Source organism: Oppia nitens, unplaced genomic scaffold (assembly GCF_028296485.1).
Source record: "Oppia nitens isolate AA-2021 unplaced genomic scaffold, nextdenovo-longstitch-racon4-pilon3 scaffold17_pilon_pilon_pilon, whole genome shotgun sequence".
NCBI classification, from domain to species: Eukaryota; Metazoa; Arthropoda; class Arachnida; order Sarcoptiformes; family Oppiidae; genus Oppia; species Oppia nitens.
The window spans coordinates 1,999,740-2,019,760 of record NW_026533196.1 but is presented as its reverse complement, the minus strand read 5'-3'; the positions used below and the strand labels follow the sequence as shown (position 1 = coordinate 2,019,760).

General features: G+C 24.8%; 1 protein-coding gene across 2 annotated transcripts in view; it reads right to left on the bottom strand.

Annotated features, from left to right (window-relative positions):
- LOC128965570 (homeobox protein cut-like) overlaps positions 1-20,021 on the bottom strand; it is a 162,417-nt gene that overhangs the window by 91,887 nt on the left and 50,509 nt on the right. For both annotated transcript variants that reach the window (XM_054312274.1, XM_054312275.1), the window contains exon 3: positions 11,919-12,045. In XM_054312274.1, coding sequence (XP_054168249.1) covers positions 11,919-12,045 — 127 coding nt within the window. The remainder of the gene's footprint in view (positions 1-11,918; positions 12,046-20,021) is intronic.

Genomic DNA, 20,021 nt, shown 5'->3' with positions numbered 1-20,021 from the left:
CACTTATTTTTGGCAACATTTTTATACATTTATTTAATAATACATTATTTTATATAAATATTTGCAAAAATCCTTTTATTAGGCAAACAAAACAAAAATCGCAAGAAATTGAATATATAATTCATCCCAAAAAAAATGCTAATCGTTTTTAAATATAATTCAATTCCTTCATTAGTGAAGCATACAAATAGTGATATTACTGTATATTTATAATGAAAAAAGTTTTTTAATGTTTTTCATATCAAAAGAGAGATACTTTATTTCAACCCTCGATTATTGTTTGGTAAGCAATTGATTAGTCAATGAAATATCTTTTTTTTTTAATATAAAAGAGAGGCAACAATTTGATAGTCATTTTGTGTTTCAAAAATAATAATAAAGAGAAATGGAGTTCACATCACATTATATATTAAATATTAAGTATTAAACCTTAATATTATTTTACTAATGATTTTTTGCCTTTTTTGTTATTTCATCGTCAAATTATAAAAAAATAATAAATAATATTTTTTTTTGTGTTAAAGTTTGTTTCTTTAGCCAAGTGTTTTGAGAGATGATATGAGATATCAATTTTCAAAGGGGCTATGAAAAGGTGTATTTAAATAGTATTTGTTGAGTGAGTGAATATATGGGCAATAATAATACACTGAACTAAAAGTGCAACTGAGGTGGGGGTGGGGGTCGGTTGGGGGTGAAGCTATCAAGATTGAGGCACAACAATAACAACAATATAGTATATATATCGGGAACAGAGGAAAATTGGCTTTAAAAAGGGCACAGAAAAAGTCATTAAGTGAATTGAAATGATGGCTAAACATTAATGAATGTATAGATTCAGTGGGTGTTCATACCATTCATGCAATACATTTAGCGATTGGGTGGATATCCATCACGACTATCAAACATTATTAACCAAACTATCTTAATATCGTTTATATATATATATTATATATACTGCTTATACATGTATTGCCATTCAATTTTTTGTTGTATTATTATTATTATTATTGTTGTTATTATTATTATTTTTTTCTTATTATTTTTTCTTAATATTTATAATAACTTATATCATATCATATCGCGTACGGATATTTTCTTAATACTTTTTGTTGTTGTTGACTACAACAGTACCTAAATTTAACTTTTATATTATGTGCAATATATTTATAAATATATTTACCTTAAATAACATAAATTTACTATATTATACATTAATATGAAATATTTAATTTTAGTTTTTATTTTTAATATATATGTTATATATTATTTCTAATGTTTTTAGTGATCTAAATATATGTCCCAATAAAAGAAATAACTTATAAACTCAATGTGTGATCGTTTGGGACAACATTTTATTGCTTGTAATAATCAACAAAAAATATTTTCAATGCAATATTATTGCCATTTAGTGTAATAGTTTAGGACATTGAGCATATATATTGTATATAAAACATATAATATAAGAGCACTGGTATGTACTGTATTTATATCCCCTCCTAACAAATTGATAGGACATTAAAATCCATTTGACATTTAACTATGATATAAACTAAGCGACTCATAGTGTTTCACAAAAAAATATACAGATATTAAACAACAAAATGTATATCTCATTAGTATTCGCCAAAAAAGTCTATTAGTATTCAAAACGAGCCTTTCATGCAATGGATTTGTTATAATATTTTAAAATATATATATATATATATATATATATAATATTTAAATTGAAAACATTTATTACATATATAAAGGTTTCAAATCATAGAGTAAAAGAAATAATAAAAAGGATATTAACGGCAGTCAGTGGTGAGGAGTATTAAAAATTTTATTATTATTATGATAAGACACCATAATATCAATATTCAAAATATTTGATAAATAACTTACGGCTAATATATTTTTGAATATTAGTTTTTATATGAATTTTTTATGGTGTGAATACTAGAGCCACAATAACAATATATTGCAATATATAAGCAGAAAAATTACATAAAGTTAAAGAAAAATAATGAACTACTGTAAGAAAAATTATTACTTTAAATTGATTTTATGTTATACTAACAAAAATAGTAAAATAAGATTTATAGTAAATTTTTAATTTGAAATTTTTTTTAAGAAGTTGTTTTAATTACTATAAAGTTTGAAAAATTAAAGAATTTTTAATTAAAACAATAATAACCTAAATGTAAAATAAAGATATAAATAAAACTTTTAAAAAACATTGTCAAACAAAACAACAACTATTTCTGGCATTTAAAGAGTCGCCTAAAAACAGGACATTCCTTGATTTTTGCATTCAAGACATACATCAAATAAATTTAGTGATCAACAAATAAATGAAAATCTGTATTAACTATAGTTATAAAAATTATATCATATGTTTCCTTAGTATATAAATATATACAAACAAATTTATAATGTTTAGATGTTTAACTAATAAAACAAACAAATAGAAGAAAAAAGTTTTGTTTGTTTTAAAAATTATGCAAACAATTAATTTTTGGTCGCAATTTGCAACTAAGAAAAATTGTTTAAATTACATAAGTTTTAATAGCATTTAAACAATGTTATTATTTTTTCTAGTTTGTATGTAATACTTATCCAAACAAATTGTTAACAGTTTATTATATAACTATCGATTTATATATTAGTTTATAACACAAATAGCTCATATAAAAGCTATGCATTATTAATGTCTAAGTTATTATTTAAATTGAATTTTAAATAACCAAAAAACAGTTTTAATGGCTTTTCAATTTTGCAAAATAAAACTTTTATAATATTCAATAATAATAATAATAATAATAATAATAATAATAATAATAATAATAATAATAATAATAATAATAATAATAATAATAATAATAATAATAATAATAATAATAATAATAATAATAATAATAATAATAATAATAATAATAATAATAATAATAATAATAATAATAATAATAATAATAATAATAATAATAATAATAATAATAATAATAATAATAATAGTGATAAAATTGCACATAATATTGCAATACATTTTAACGCTTGCCTTTCAAACTAATTGATTGATTGAATTTTGTTTTTCTTATATACAATAAATACAACAAATATCATATTGATTTTGATAAATGGCAAATAGTATTTTATTAGACACAATAAATGTCAATGAAATTCATATATAAGAAAATTTACTGCAAATTCATAATCAATCAATTAATCCATACAATGAAAACTCTTGAGTCGATTGAATAAATAAAAATTGACGGCTAATTTAATATTAATAAATAAAGATTATTTCAATATAGTGTTATGAAAATTTGTTATTATTTAAAAACTATTTTTGGTATTCATTTTATTTAATAGATCCACAGATACACCGGATACCATAAATTAATTTAATAGACAGTATTTAACTAATTGTTTGTCGGTTCGGTTTTAATTGAAGAAATTTTATTTATAAAATAATTATCAAAACATAAATACAGAGTCAATGGGTTTACTTCACGTCAAACTCATTTGCTTTTCATCATCAATGATAAACTGTTTGCTTTTTAATGATAAATTAAAGTCAAGACTTTTATCATTATATTCCAATTTAAATACATTTCCGATTGTTCTCTCTCTCTCTCTCTCTCTCTCTCTCTATTTCTCTCTCTCTCTCTCTCTCTCTCTCTCTCTCTCTCTCTCTCTCTCTCTCTCTCTCTCTCTCTCTCTCTCTAAAAATTTAAACTCTTATCTAACTCTTATATTAATTTTAGTAAAATAAATATAATACATACATTGCTTATAGCTTATTGCTTATTGCTTAACATAATATATTTAAACAAAACTTACTCAATATATCAACATATAAAAGTCAATTTATATAACTTACAGTTTAATACATACAATTTGTATTTGAAAATAATTAAATAAAATGTATTTTTAAAAGACATATTCGTATTAAACTCCTGGGTATTGTATTTCGATTATAAACATTTAATACTGTATTTATTGTGTGACTAACTATAAAAGTTTTATTTAATAAAGCAATATATAAGTAATAGTATAATAAATATCATATTTATTGGACAACAAAGTTATAAATAGTATGTGAATCAATAGTAAAGGAAACATGCATTTAAGATAACATTATATACAGATATGTTGCTAACAATTATTGACAGTTCAACAACAATGAAAAAAGTAATCAAAAAATATGTATTATATAAAAAAGCAAACATGTATTATAATTCAATAATTAGCCCACTATTGAATTCAACAACAAAAAAATTGATGAGAACTAGTGGTGCGGTCACACCCTATATATATATATAGCCCTAACCGATGTCTAGTTAAGACATGACTTTTTAATATTATTTAATCGTTACATAAAAGTAGTCGAGTTTCCGGAGTATACAAAGTCATCAAAAACTTTTTTTTTTCATACATCCAGTTGTTTGTTGTATGAGTATATCGTTTGATTAGTTATCTCTGAATAGCGCCCAAAAGCGATCACTTATTATGTAATAAACTTTTTTGTTGCTTTTGTATACTCAATGCAACGGAAGTTATAATTTTTGATAGTTTTTTTGTAGTGTTTGTGAGACACAAAACTTTTGGCGACTAGTTTTAAACTAATTAATAGTTTATCATTTTATATTATATTAACATCAGTATCTCTAATTTTCTCATAATTATTTCAGTTTTTATTAAAACTAGTTTTTAGTTGAATGAATGGTTAATTTATATATATAATGTCAATGAAATCAGCAATTGATTTTGAAAAGTATGTATTTTTAAATATGTATTTTCAATTAACTATAATTTTATCATTAGAGGGATCGTAATTGTAAATCATTAAATAGTCTTTCAATATATCAAATCTATTTTCTGAATATGATTTATGTAATGATTATTGAAAAATATATATTAAATTGAAAGTCAATTAGTATTTATTATGGCGTATAAAATCTAATATAAAAATAAAAAGTTTAACAAATTATATAATATATTAAAGGCGTGTACCCATAAATAAATGTATGACTCATATATATATATATATATATATATGATATTTATATATGATATGATAAGGCAATGAATGAGAAACTCATTTCATATATTTTTGACCAAAAAAGCTATAAATTGTGTCTCAAAATAAAAGTAAAATATTGTCTGCACTTTATTCATAAAAAATTTGGTTTTATTGCCAAAAACGTGGCGACAATAAATAATAACAACAATTTGAGTATCACTAGTATTGCACACATCATATATATAAGGCATCATATGATCGGTGGACAGAGAAAAACCCCTTAAATAGATAGTTGTTATACTATTTTAAACAAATTTCATTTCGCATCACTTGTTTTGAATCGTTAAGAGGAATAGGATATGGAATGGCCTCTCAATGACTGTCCTCTTCAATAAGCAATAGAGTTATACAACTCATCTAATTTTAAAACTAGCTCTCTCTCTCTCTCTCTCTCATTGTCTCACATTTACTAGTGGCTTATCTTTATAGTCAGTAATACATGAAAATTGAATGCTTCAATGTTTTTGAATCAAAAATATCTAAAATAAAACTTTTACACAATTTTTTATAAGTCATATGCTTTTTAAAATGTTTGACATCAAAGTGTATGTGTGCACGCTATATATATATACTGATACACAATATATTTTTATGGACTTTGTATATGATATGCAGTATAACAATGGGAGTCACACTTTATGGTCATCTAAGTGAGCACTGGGATGAGGATCATCATCACCATAGACATAGTCATAGTCATAGTCATAGTCATAGTCATCATAAATAATGGTTTTATCCATTGTGTTAGTCAACCCATATTCTACACGATAGGGTACCTGTTCTGTCCATTATTAGTGGATCACTGCCTCATAGACACTAAAACTATTATTATACCAACTTTTTTATTGTCGCTAAAGTTGTCAACAAATTTTATATAAAATATTAATGACCACCAAAACTACCATTTCTTTTAGCAATATATCCCATTCCACTCAATAGATTCAATATTACATAAACTTTAAGTATAAAAACACTTAAAGCTATTAATGTTTTTCTCATATGTCTGTCATCTGTTAATCAATTGATTTATTGCATATAAATTTAATGTGTGTTTCGCACACATAAATGTGTTTTCATTAAATTGATGCCAAAAACTTTTTGCAAAACAAATCATTTGATTAAAATTTATACTAAATTATAATCATTTTCAGCTACACTCACATTATATAACTAACTATTATACTTCTACTATACTATAATAGTAAATCAATCGCTCAAATGTCACATATTGTGTGCTAAATATTTTTATAGCACTATATCATTGATTTAATATCAAATATTATTATATAAATTTATATAAATTGCTTATAAAAACATGTTCACCAAAATTGCCAATGAATCAAACCATCAAATTTTCGTTTATGATAGGAGTCAATACATATTATATATACTGTATATATATATATATATATATAAATAAGACGATAAACATTGTTATACTGTATATACAAATATATTTTATCCGAAAGGAAATGGAGAATTTGGATCAACTCATTATTGAATGTGAAAAGGGATTTAAAAAATATTTTGATGAGACTAATGATTGACTGATTATTTAAGAGATGGAGTGAATGGGAGAAAATGAGAGAAAAATTAAAATCGATTAAAACAGTAATGATAATAATATTATTATTATTATTATTATATATATGCATATATAGTATATATCTATATCTATATATCTTTGAATTGAAAATGAGTGCTCAGAGACAGTGAAGAGGGAGAGATAAACTGAGAAAACCGATCGATAGCTGAAAATTATTTTATGGGTTTTAAAAAGTGTTTGCCTTTCATTCAAAAAATAGGATTTATCGCCAAATAATTTACTGTTTATTTTATTTTGTCTTCATCTCCCTGTGCACTACATACTGCTTATGACACATGAGAGATGTCTAATAAAAACAGTGGGACTTTGAAAAACACGCTTTATTTCTACTAAAACAACTAAATACTCAAAAGAAAAAGTTTTATGTCAGACATCCTATGAAAACATGGATGCAATCCATACATCAATTCATAAGACATAACCAATAAATAGCGATAACCACGATAAATGTCATCTCTCTCTCTCTCTCTCTCTCTCTCTCTCTCTCTAAAAGTCACTAAAAATGACACAATTTTCATGTATTGCAATGAATTATCAAATATTATGCAATTAATTGAACACAAAATTTGCTATCACTGCCAACGACACCACACATAGAGTTAAATAAAATTAATTTTTATTGGAAAAAATATTTCTCTTATCTCTTAAAAAATTTATATTTAAAAATCTGCTATATTTTTTTGCGTCTCAATAATGCAGTGTTTAAATCATTGGTTAAATTATTTGAAATGTCTAACTCTTGCCCACCACTCCTCCCTCTGACCGAAAATTTCAATAATGTTCGCTCACACCGGTATAGGGATGATAGAGATAACCAAAAAATTATTGTTTTTATTTGAAAGATCGTGAAAATAAACTCCAAATGCTCTCTGGTTTGCAGACAAATCTTATTTTATCAACAGATATATATCTCTCATCAAAAAATTTATTTATTTATTTATTTATTATATGTATCTCTGTTTTCAGATACGGAGGAAATATATATATATATATATATATATATATATATATATAAGGGTTGCACTTAATTTGATATTTATTTATATGTATATAAATTGTTGTTATTTTTTATGTTTCAAACTATTCGTGTGCGTCAAATATAATGACATTTTTTATTAACGCTTGTAATTAAATATTTATAGTGATATTTAATATTATGCAGTATTTTATTATACTTTTCTTTATATTCCTTAAAAATTTGTTTTTTTTGTCTTTTTTCTGTCATTAATGTGTTATACCATCTCTTAGTACTTAAAAAATCTGTAAAACGACTTTTTCTGCCAATATATTATTCAAATAAATAATAATAATATATTTTTGAATTTTGATGATTTCCCTTTATATACTGTACTATACCTTATATAGTGTATATATATACAGTATATATTGTATATACCGTATATAAAGATATTCAAAATATTTTGAAATGTTTTTTATATCATATATAAAATTAATAAAATATTTATTTCTACTAACTCTCCCCTATTTTTTATATATTCATATAAAAATTATATTTTAAATTATTATTTAAGATTTTTCATTTTATATTTTAAATCCCCTGAAAAATATTGTGAAACAAGACATTTATAACGAATTTTAAATAAAATATGAGTGAAATAACAAAACAACAAAAAATATTTTACAGCAAAATTTGATTTCTCTTAAGTGAATGTGATATCGATGCGATTAAAATTTTTTTTGCACTAAAAATAGTCTTAAAAATTATTTTTATTTTGTTACAAAATAATTCAAATATAATATTATTATTGTTTGTTTGAGTACAAGAAATCCATCATTAGTTGAGAGAACAGATGTGGGCGACAATAAAGGGGACAATAAATGCATCGACTATTTGACAGACAAACAACTCATGAATATTGAGCCAAAAAATTTATTTCAGATCTAATTTTTCAAATTTTTTTTTCAAAAATCATTATATTATTTATATGTCGTGTTTGATGAGTCAAAACATGTGTAGATTACATATGCCTTTAGTTTGTATGTTGAGGTTATGCAAAGCTAATTAAATTGCAGTTTTAATTTATTTTTTTTATTTTTCTAATGAATTAGTTTTCTTTTTATTTTTGAAAAATGTTTGCAATAAAAAATATAACAAAATTTCAAATTAAACTCAAAAATTATTTAAATCATTAGATTTCAAATATTTCTGTAATTTATAAATAACAAAACTATGTACACTGTATTTATGGATTTAAAACAATTTTTTATTCAGCAAATATTGAAAGATATTTTTAATTTCTAACTCTTTGTTAATACACAATAAAAAAGAGGAGTATTTATGCCTAAAATAATTAGAAACACGACTATAATTTATTCACGATTTTTGTTGAATACAGTGTTTAATAAATCAAAAATTTATTTTGAAAAATTGTAAAATCGAGTAAAAGATATTGAGTAAAATATTATATTAAAAATGCTTATCTGATAATATTTAAACAAAAAATAATGTGAGTTTTTTTCCTAAACAAAAATCTATCTATAAGTTTATAAGATATTGTGAACGCACTTAACACAACACAACATTAATTTAGTAATAGATATACGAAAAAAATCCAATAATGAAAATGTGTACCAAATTTTTATACATCACTGTAAAAACTACACTTAAAAATATAATACAATCGACTGATCAAAGATATGATTAATACATTATATTTTTTTAAAAAGAGATTTTTATTTTGGTATTTTCGGAAAAATATTAAGTGTTTAGTGTTTCACATGAGTATATTAATAGTTTTTATTGGCAAACCAGGAATCGTTATTTTGTGGTAAAAAATTTTACTAATACTATGTATTTGAAAATACCGGTATATAAAAAAATTACAAATTGTTAATAAAAAAATATATAACGAAGAGAATAGGATTTCATGTTTTCTTCTCTGGCAAACAATTAATTATATTTTAGAGGCCATAAACTATGTATATATATATTGTTTTTCTATATTATAAAATATATATTAACTTTGTGTTGTTTTAATCAATGACTTAATGGAGTATTAAATTAGATAACAGGTATATTGAGTAATGATTTTTTGTTTTAGTTTGAACTCTAACTAACAAAGTAATGCCTTTTTTCTCGCTATATTATCGTCAAAATACATGACACGCGTCTATATATAACAATAATAATATAATAGCATAACATTTATTATATAATTATTTGGGAAAAAATAATATCAAAATTTTTCTCATAATTTTATCCAATTTTTGCTTACTTTTAATATGTTGTTTAATAGATATGAGTATGTGTTTGTTCACTCATTCATATAGTCATTGATTCATGTAATTTCACTAATGCTATATAAATATAATCGTTAACTAATATAATAGTAGGGTTTTATTTTTTACTGATATAATAATAATAATATCATAGAAAAATAAATTGTAACTTTTGAAAACAAGCAGTTGTCAAAAAATGTGTGATAAAAGAGTAGCTAAAATATATATATATATATAAATATATAAATTTTCAGTGAAAATTAAATCTTTACTCCAGAGAGACGGATACGGGAATCATGTGTGTGATGTCAACTGGGTTTTCATAAAACACACACACACACACACACACACACACACACACACACACACACACACACTCACTCACTCACTCACACTCATGGTTTTTATTGAAAATAATTGGATATGACTGTGTAAATCACCCTTTTTTTTGGCTGTCACTAAATTATTATTAAACATTAACTATTCAATCGCTATCCCAACCTTTTATTACTTGAGAGCTGAGAAAATGGCAACAAAAGTGAAAGATTTTTATATTAAGTTTTTTATTTTATTTTTTTTGTAGAAAAATAATCATAAAATGATAAAAAATATTAATATTGAAAAATATATAAAGTTTATGTAAACATAGACATATAAAACAACAGTAAAGTTAACATCGATTTGATTTTAAATGATTTTCAGGCAAATGCATTGTCAGAGATAATATACAAAAAATTTTATGTAATTTTTGTTATAAATGCAAATTTTTATTTCTTTTTTAATATATAATATTATATATATATATATATATTTATCTTTCTCTGTCTTTCTTCAATTTTAATATTAATATTTAACAACAAAATGTTTAAAAACATTAATGAAATTCAAAAATTAAATTCAGATAAAGATTTCTCTCTTTCTTTAAACTTTCAGTGAGTGAGTGAGTGAGTGAATTAGTTAGCAAACAATGACTCTTTTAATATAAGCTCTTGAATATTAACAATAGATGTTATGTGTGTTATTGAAAATAATTATGAATTTTATAAAATATAAAAAAAACATTTTGTAAAGAGAGGACTCCATTTGATTCAGTATTTAAAAATGTCTTTTAAATAAATTTCAATACAATTTAAACAGTCATTTGTTAATGTTTTGTCATCTCTTTGATGGTTATATTGGCATTACATTAGACTTTTATATATATTGTATAAAATTATACTGTATTACATATAAGTTGTTGTCTATCAGTGCTCTAACACTTGCATCCCTGTGCTTATTGAATGAAAACTCTGGGTTTGGGATACAAGTAAACCAAAGCATGCGTTTCTTCCTGTCACGCATCACATCATACATATACAATATATAGCAGTCTATACATTACCTACCAGTGCCAACAACTCATACTTTTTCCATTATTTAAAATCCATTGATAGACACTCTATGAGAAAGTTTGTAATTTTTTGCTATTCAATTCATTCATCTCTGAAAAACATAATAATAGTATAGTTATAAAACCCATACTCAGTGTCCCACTCCATGTTCTCTCAACTCTTTTAATTTTTGATAACAATTACCACAATATATCATTGAAAGTCAATTTTCATTATAGTAATCAAATGAATGTAATGATTTTTAGCTAAAACTACTGTTTCGTTAACCCTTTCCTCTCACATGATTATTGCTGAGCACTTTAATAGATATTAAAAATGTTTCAGAAATGTTTTTCCCCTATTTTTATGACTCCCATAACTCGGGAATAGTAGTATTATTATTGTCTTTTTCAGTTCACTTGAATCCTAATATTCAGGAAACTCATGGCTTTCCTCATTGCGAGTGCTTTCTCATAGCAATCGCTTTGGATAAATCAGTAGCAAAAATGACATTGTTTTGTGTCCCGTGCTTCGAGGCGGCTCCGGGAGGATAAATACACGTGACATATACTGTACATCAGCAGCAGCTTTGGCAGCACTCATAACAGGCGCTAATAAATAACGATTAGCTCACCCTTAATGTCGATAATACGCTTATATATGTAGAGAAAGGCCGCTTCAGCCGCTTTGCTTCGTTTGCTGAGTCGGTCGATCTCCGACTGGAAACTCTTGAGCAGTGGTGACACAGCCTTTCGAGCCGACTGTCAGGACAGCCAACAACAGCGCCAATAGATACCATACCATACCATACCATCAAGATTGTTGACATCACCAAACAGATATAACAGTGCCAAATAGTATTATGATAGACAGGCACAGGGAGATGATGGAGAGGGGGATAGGAAATGGTGATAGAAAAAGAAAATCAAAATTTATAATTACTTAAATTACAGATAAAAATATCATATATTTATGCAAAACATCTTTCACTGTATTTTTTCACTGCTCTTAATATTTTTTATAATATTTTTGTTATAACATTTTGCTTAACGCTATTTTTATATACAAATATTAGTTCATATATAAAAAATAGTGTTTGTTTTTATGTATAAATATTTATTAAAAATATGCGCTTCAAAAATAAACCCTATTTTCCGGTTCAATGTATATATAAGTCAGTATTTTATTTGAGGATACAATTTTGTATTTCAATGTTAAATCATATTATAAAAAAGTTTTTTTTTGTAAAAATTGGTATATTTAAAATTTATAATATATTTTCAATAACAACAAGAATATTCTGCAATATAATTCTCATATAAGAAAAATAATAAAACAAAATAATTGTTATTATTTATGATAATTAAATTATTAGATAAACTTAATTAATATGATTATAGATTTATTTGTATCGTTTGTTAATAGATAAATGTTTATATAGTATGAAAAAACTGTAGTACTTTGACTCTCAATAATCAATTATGAAACAAACTTTAAGCATTTATATTGATTGTCTGCGGAATAAAAAAAACTGTGAGAAAGAAATGTTTCAATATTTAGTAGTGTTAACTGTATTTGTAAATGCAATAGAAATAATAAATTGAATTTTTAGCCAATAATTAAATCATATAATAAAAAAATTCTCATTTTGATTACTATAACCTTAATAAATGGATAAACATTTCTTTGAGTAATAACTATTAAATCTCATTTCTCTCTGTACTTAAAGACTATGAATTATCTTTCAAAGTGATTGGCGGAGAAAAAATTTAATATAATTGTGTAGTGAGTCTTCAATTTGCAAATTAGTGATCGCCTATAAATAGATTGCTTTACAAGCGATGTGTTGTTGTTTGTGTTGTATAAGTGTTTTTTGGGTATATATTTGAAGACTGTTTTGGGCGAACCGTCAAAATATAGTGAGTCCTCAGAGTCCTAATGATGTATTAGACATCGCAAGCAGTTATGCGTTGTATTGAAGCTCACAAATAACTTTTTAGGCAACTTTTGAAACAAAGAATCTGCTTTTTTAATTGAGAGGGTCGGGTATGGGGTGTGGGGGACGGCATGTGATATGTTTGAAGGCATTTGAGAGTTGAGATGAGCGCTTAATTACCAGTCAAAGTCTTTTCAATGATAGTACCAATGAATAGAAAGTTGCGATAACTTATAAATATATGCATATATTTATTATATCTATATATTTGTTTTAATTTACTAAAAAACGATATCCCGTTATACAGTATGTGTCCCAACTCTAATCGCAACAATCAGTTGCAAAGTCAGACAAACAATTATGTGTGTGTTTGCACTCACACTGCTATAACTGATAGCGATTGTCATTCATTTGCAAAATACATTTTTAAGGCGCCTTTAATTGAATACCAAATAATAAAGAGCTCGACTTTTTTTGGACACATGCCTAATGACTCGGTTAGGGCCGGAAATAGGGGACAGTCAGAGGAAATTATTGGCAAACCAAGTGATGTAACCGAGTATTGCACCTAATTTGCAGTCATTCAGATTGACTATTAAAAGTATATATTCACTACTCATATTAAGTATATTTATATCGTATCGGATATTTATTCCCATTTTTTCACATAAAAATTAATTTACAAACTTTTCCTAAGTATTGAATTTTTAATAATACTATTTATTTATAAATATAAGATCATTACCTAAAAACATTAAATATCTATTCACAGAAACTCATTGATAACTAGTATTTTTGAGTTATTAGTTGCCACTATTATTACTAATAGCTTATATAATAATATTAAAAGTTTTTAGTCAAATAATGGTAAATGTATTAAATATATTTAACAAACAATAGGTATAATATTAATGTATTTTATGATTTTCATACAATAGATGAGTAAAAATAGCGGAAAACAAACCAAAAATCAGTAATAATTTGAGTTAAAAGTGAGTGAGTGAGTGAGTGAGTGAGTGAGTGAGTGAGTGAGTGAGTGAATGAATGAATGAGTGAGTGAGTGAGTGAGTGAGTGAGTGAGTGAGTGGAGAGAGAGAGAGAAAGAGAGAGAGAGAGTCTGATAGTCTTTATCTCAATAGTCGGCTTTAGCTTTGATGGCAATGCAATCAACTATTTGTGTAAACGGCAAACGTTAATGACTTCCACAAAGTTGTCTATTTTTTCGACTCTCTCTCTCTCTCTCTCTCTCTCTCTCTCTCTCTCTCTCTCTCTTTCTCTCTCATTCAGTATTTTTCATTGAATGAAAATGCATAACATGTTATGTCTATCGTCAATGAGACGAATCACTTTTGAAGCTCATCTCAGATGTGAGATCTGAGAGCTAAACATACAGATAGAGTACAAGTTTAAAGAGCACAGGGATTGATAGCATGGGAATTGTTGGCTGTGTTTTTAGGAGAGGGTCAGCACACTCATAGACATCACTAATGTCTAACGATGCAAATGGACCGGAACCACGGCTTAAACATATAAATATTACATTTATTACATTACAAAACATAAGGTCTAGAAAACAACTAATAAACAACTAAACAACCAATGTTTTCATATATATTACAAACAAATACTAACATTAAAAATACCTAAAAGACAACAAAATTATTGGCAATTTATTTGAGTCAACAACTCAGAGATGGTGTAAAAGAGAGAAAAAAAGCTATGAATATAATTATAAAACATTGAATGTTATTAAAAATAAATAAACAAATAAATCATAACAAATTAAGTTTTCACAATATTTATTATATTAATTATTATATGATCAACAAAAAAAATAATAATGTTTATTATAAATTTGAAAATTTGAAAGTGATCAACAACAAAAAAAATAGTGATAACGATAGTTTTACATTTAAGCTGTCATTTTAAATATATGTGCATTTAGTTAAAAACTTTATTAAAAACTTATCTCAATTTGTTTTGTTTTTTTTCAATCATACAAAACAAATATAGACATATAGTATAGACAAAAACAGTGATATATTTATAATATTAAAAAATCTAATCATAATAATAGTGCCGATGAATAATAAGTCTCATCCGGAAAGGTGTGGATTAAAATAAACGCCAAATTGGTTGGCAATACATTTATATGTATAAAACCGAACCCCAAAATAAATGAATGAAATTTTCTTTTATATTATGAAAAATTATAAACTTTTTACTAAATTTGTTTCACTTGTTTTCTTATTGTATATATATATATATATATATATACTTGAGTTGTAAAACACGCCATACTAGGGATAGGTTCACTACCTATTTGTATATCAATTTTCATTTAATGCTTTAATAGATGTTCATTCAGTAAATTAGTTTGATTTTTCAAGAAAAACGTCTAAATTCGCCCAAATTATTAAATGATGGTTGAATTTATCAAATTGCTTCAAACACCACATCTACACAATCAACTATCAACTCAAGCTATGGGTGCTCTCTCTCTCTCTCTCTCTCTCACCCTCTATAAACTCCCTGTCCATTGGATAGTTAAATGTTATTGATTTCTTTATTTAGCTTTCATACACTCAATACTCTCAATTGTATTGAAAACAAGTCATAATTAGATTTAAAATTTTCTTGACATACAAATAAACAAAAGAAAGAAAAAGAGAGAGATTTTGTTTGAAACATAATAAATGAATAAATTTTACAAAAAACGATTTGTTAATGAATTTGTTGGATAACAATATCTTTATACAAGAATCTCATAATTCATTTGTTGCGATAAAGAGAAACATTAGATATTTTCTTTCAATTTACGGCACTTTTTTAACATTTCTCTATAAGTGACCAAAAATAACTTTTGTCATTGCGATGACAGTGGTATGTATGGCATCGGCAGAGTTAGTCCATCCAATGATTATCTCTTTTTTCTCTCTAATGCAATATTATCATTGGTTCAGTGAAGCAAACTCTTTAAACAAGCAATAAATCTTAAACCATGTCTTTCTTTGGGCCAACTCTTAGGGGACAAGATTTCTACCAGTATTTCTGATTGTGTATCAGTATATCTGGTATAGTCTTTAGGAGCTGAGCTCCCGGAGTCCAGTACTCATCAATATGAACACTGATGGCAGTTATGGTTATGTGCTTTCATATAAAAGGGGCTAACAGTTGATGATTTTCATGCAATACTGCACTTGTATTGATGTATAATAACACTGACCAACAATCCTTATATTTATTACAATACTCTATACTATTGCTACCAAAAACATAAGCCATTGACTATACATTTAGGCTTTTAAGGCAATGGCATTTGCATTAAAATTTATTACCAATCAAGTAGTGCTCAAATGATACTTGAATTACATGATTGCTCTCTCATTTGAATAGCCATTCAAATGAATGATAAAAGTTAGCCAAGAAATGTGCTTTAAGAAGGGACAGTCATATCATATAATAATAGTGTATTACAACACCCGTTGAATGCAATGATGCGATCATAAGATCCTCTCTTTCATGTCTTAAGCAACCAATGAGTGTGCAATGAGTTATGACTAAATCAGTGAAGAAAGATAGACAATCTTTCTCTCTCTCTCTCTCTCTCTCTCTCTCTCTCTCTCTCTCTCTCTCTCTCTCTCTCTCTTGAAGGAACAGTAGTTTATGTCTTTTTATGTAAGACTATATGATAAGCCATCGAAGGAATTACATTATGTTTGGCGTAAAGACATCACTACATCACTGAGCTATCAGTAAGTCCTCAAAACAAAAGCTTACGAATTGATGGACTGGAATGAGAGACATAAGAGATGAAAGCATTGCTAACAACACAACATTGCCTATCATATCAAACAAACTGTCCGATACTTAAGTCATTTTAGTAGATCTAACCATTTATATGACATCGTCATCGCTATTGCATTGATTTGTTCAACAAAACAAAGAGAAATAAAAAGAAATAAAAAAATTGTTGTGAATTCATGAGTGGTATTACTTGGGAGACAGCGATGAGAGACTGATGACAGTCAATGGACAGTCATATATCAAAACAAATACTTTCTGATTCTCGCAATTTAGTTGACTCTACAATATGAACGCATCAATAGATACTGTCTATCGTACTGTTCAATGGTATTGCCATTAAATAAATATATATATATTATATATCTATAAAACACAGCAAACTTTCATGTGTTTAACAGCGCCTTTAGTAGTGGTCAGTGAAAGATCAGTGCCTTTTAAAAAACATGAAAAGCTCTGAGAGCTGACAAACTATGAGCCCAACAGACCGTAAGCAAAGTAATACCAGAGCTATTACTTTCCGTTTGGTGACAATCGCATCGACAGCTTTTTAACCAAAAACTACACGAATGATCACATATAAGGAAAGGCATCACATTTTACACATACGAAACTAACAAACCTTTTAAAAAGTTTACACAAAAATCATTGAAACGGAATCTCCAAAGCAATGGATAAACTACTGTAAAATGCTATAACTTTTATACTATTATACAGTGGATTACCTTTTAAACCACAACTTATTAAATAACTTAATGACATTAAATTATAGTCAAAATTATTAATGTTTTTTTTATTAAATTAGTAAATTTTCTACTAAATCAAATTTATATCATATTTTTAAAAAATCAATTTAATAAAGATAATTTTATAAATAAATATTAATAATAATAATATGTATTTTGTTAAATGTTTCTAAGTTAACTTGTTAAAAAATGTATAACTAAATGCCTACTTTCATAACATAAAATCAATAATTTTAGGGATAAAATTTTTTAATTAAAGTATAACACATTATGTTATCATTGGAAAAACTGTTTGATTAATTTTGTGATTATTAAATATGTTCAAAATATACATATAATTTTTTATGCTATTGAATAAAATTACAATTTTCTACATTAAAACTATACATACTGTATATGAATCGTGTGTTAGTGTGTATGTGTTTGAGGCGATTAATTGAAAGCAAATGAATGCTTTAGAGAATTGCGATAAATAATTGTAGAGAAAAAAACGTGAATCAAATAATTCACTGTATTATTGATTATGGGTTTTCATCCTTTTATGAGTATATAGTATTATATTATATACTGTATTATATTTGTGTCTAAATGCAAATTGATTTTATGTGGGAATAAATTAATGTCTGATTAAATATTTATTTTATAATTTTATTGTTTTAATCAGTTTTTATATACATATAAACTTCTCATTTCATTTTTGTCTCTCCCATCCGATAAAAATATTTTTTTAACCGTAAAAAACAAAATAAAACATTTCATAATTTATATTACAAATCTAAAGCAAAGCAATACAACATTTAGTAACTAATAAAAAACATTAAATTTAAATTTAAAAAACAATAATAAAGAAGGTGTCTTAATTTTTAAAACTTTTAAAACTATTAATATTATAAAGCTATATTGTTTTTTTAAATTAATATTTACCTATTTTAAATAGGTATATCTAAAAACTAATTTAAATATAAAAATAACATAATAAAACTAATAAAGTTAACTTAATAATTTTGAATAAATTGTGTTTAAAATAAGATACCTATTAATTGAATTTAATATTATTAAAAACAATGGACACCACTTTATTAAATATTAAAAACGCCTCAATTTTCATTTAGATATTTATACAAATAATAATCACAAAGAGAAACATTAAAAGCAATTATAAACTTATTAATATTTATTTAAATATCTTTTAATATTAAATTTCAATTAATTTTTCTGTAGAGTAATTCTCCAAATATTTAGTATTAACCCAATGTTTGACCCAAATTCAAGTCACAAATTACTGAAAATATTATTAAATATATAAATAAAATAAAACTTTAACACATATTTAATATGTTATCCATAATTTGGTTGAGTTTTAATTTATATCTCAAATATAAACTACAAGTTTAATAATAATAATTTTTATATTAAATATTATTACATATTATCATTTAATACATTCAATATATTAAATTTTGCCTTTATTTTTGTTCATTAATAAAAATATGCATTTATATTATTATTATTATATGAAATAATAATTTTTTTTATTTCTAATCATAAATTCGCAAAATTGATTCACTTATGTATATATTATTGATAACATACTGTACTTATATATAATTATAAGTATTTTATTTTATAAAATAAGTTTATTAATATACAGAGTGGGAGAGATAGAGGCAATCAAATGAACAATAATTTTTATAAAACAAAATTTCATTATTATTATTATTTATTATTATTATTATTAATCTCCAAAATAAAGGTGCAATAAATCAAAAACTTCATAAAAATCAAACAAACAAACAAAATATTCAAGTGATATGTTGGTTGTTATTGTTTTTATATTATATAATACTGTATATACAGTATGTGTTATATATGCTTTCAATAAGAATAATAAAAGAGTGGAAAAATCAATTGTCTGATTGTACTGAATATATTGTATTGTATATACAGTACTGTATAGTCAGTCAACTATTATGTTATTTATGAAGTTTGGTGGGAACTGATAGCTAAAACACACACCTTTCCCATTGAACATACAATTCAGTGTCTCTCAATGTTTTTGGGATTCAATTTTAATAAATGATTTATTCAATTAAATAATAACGAAATATATAAATAAATACTTTTGGCAATACTTATTGAGTTTGGATTTAATGCTTAGAGCGCTATATAAATGATAATTGAATTGAATTTTATTTTTTTCTTCTCATTTTAATCATTACTTATAAAACAGTATGTAATCCATCCATCCATA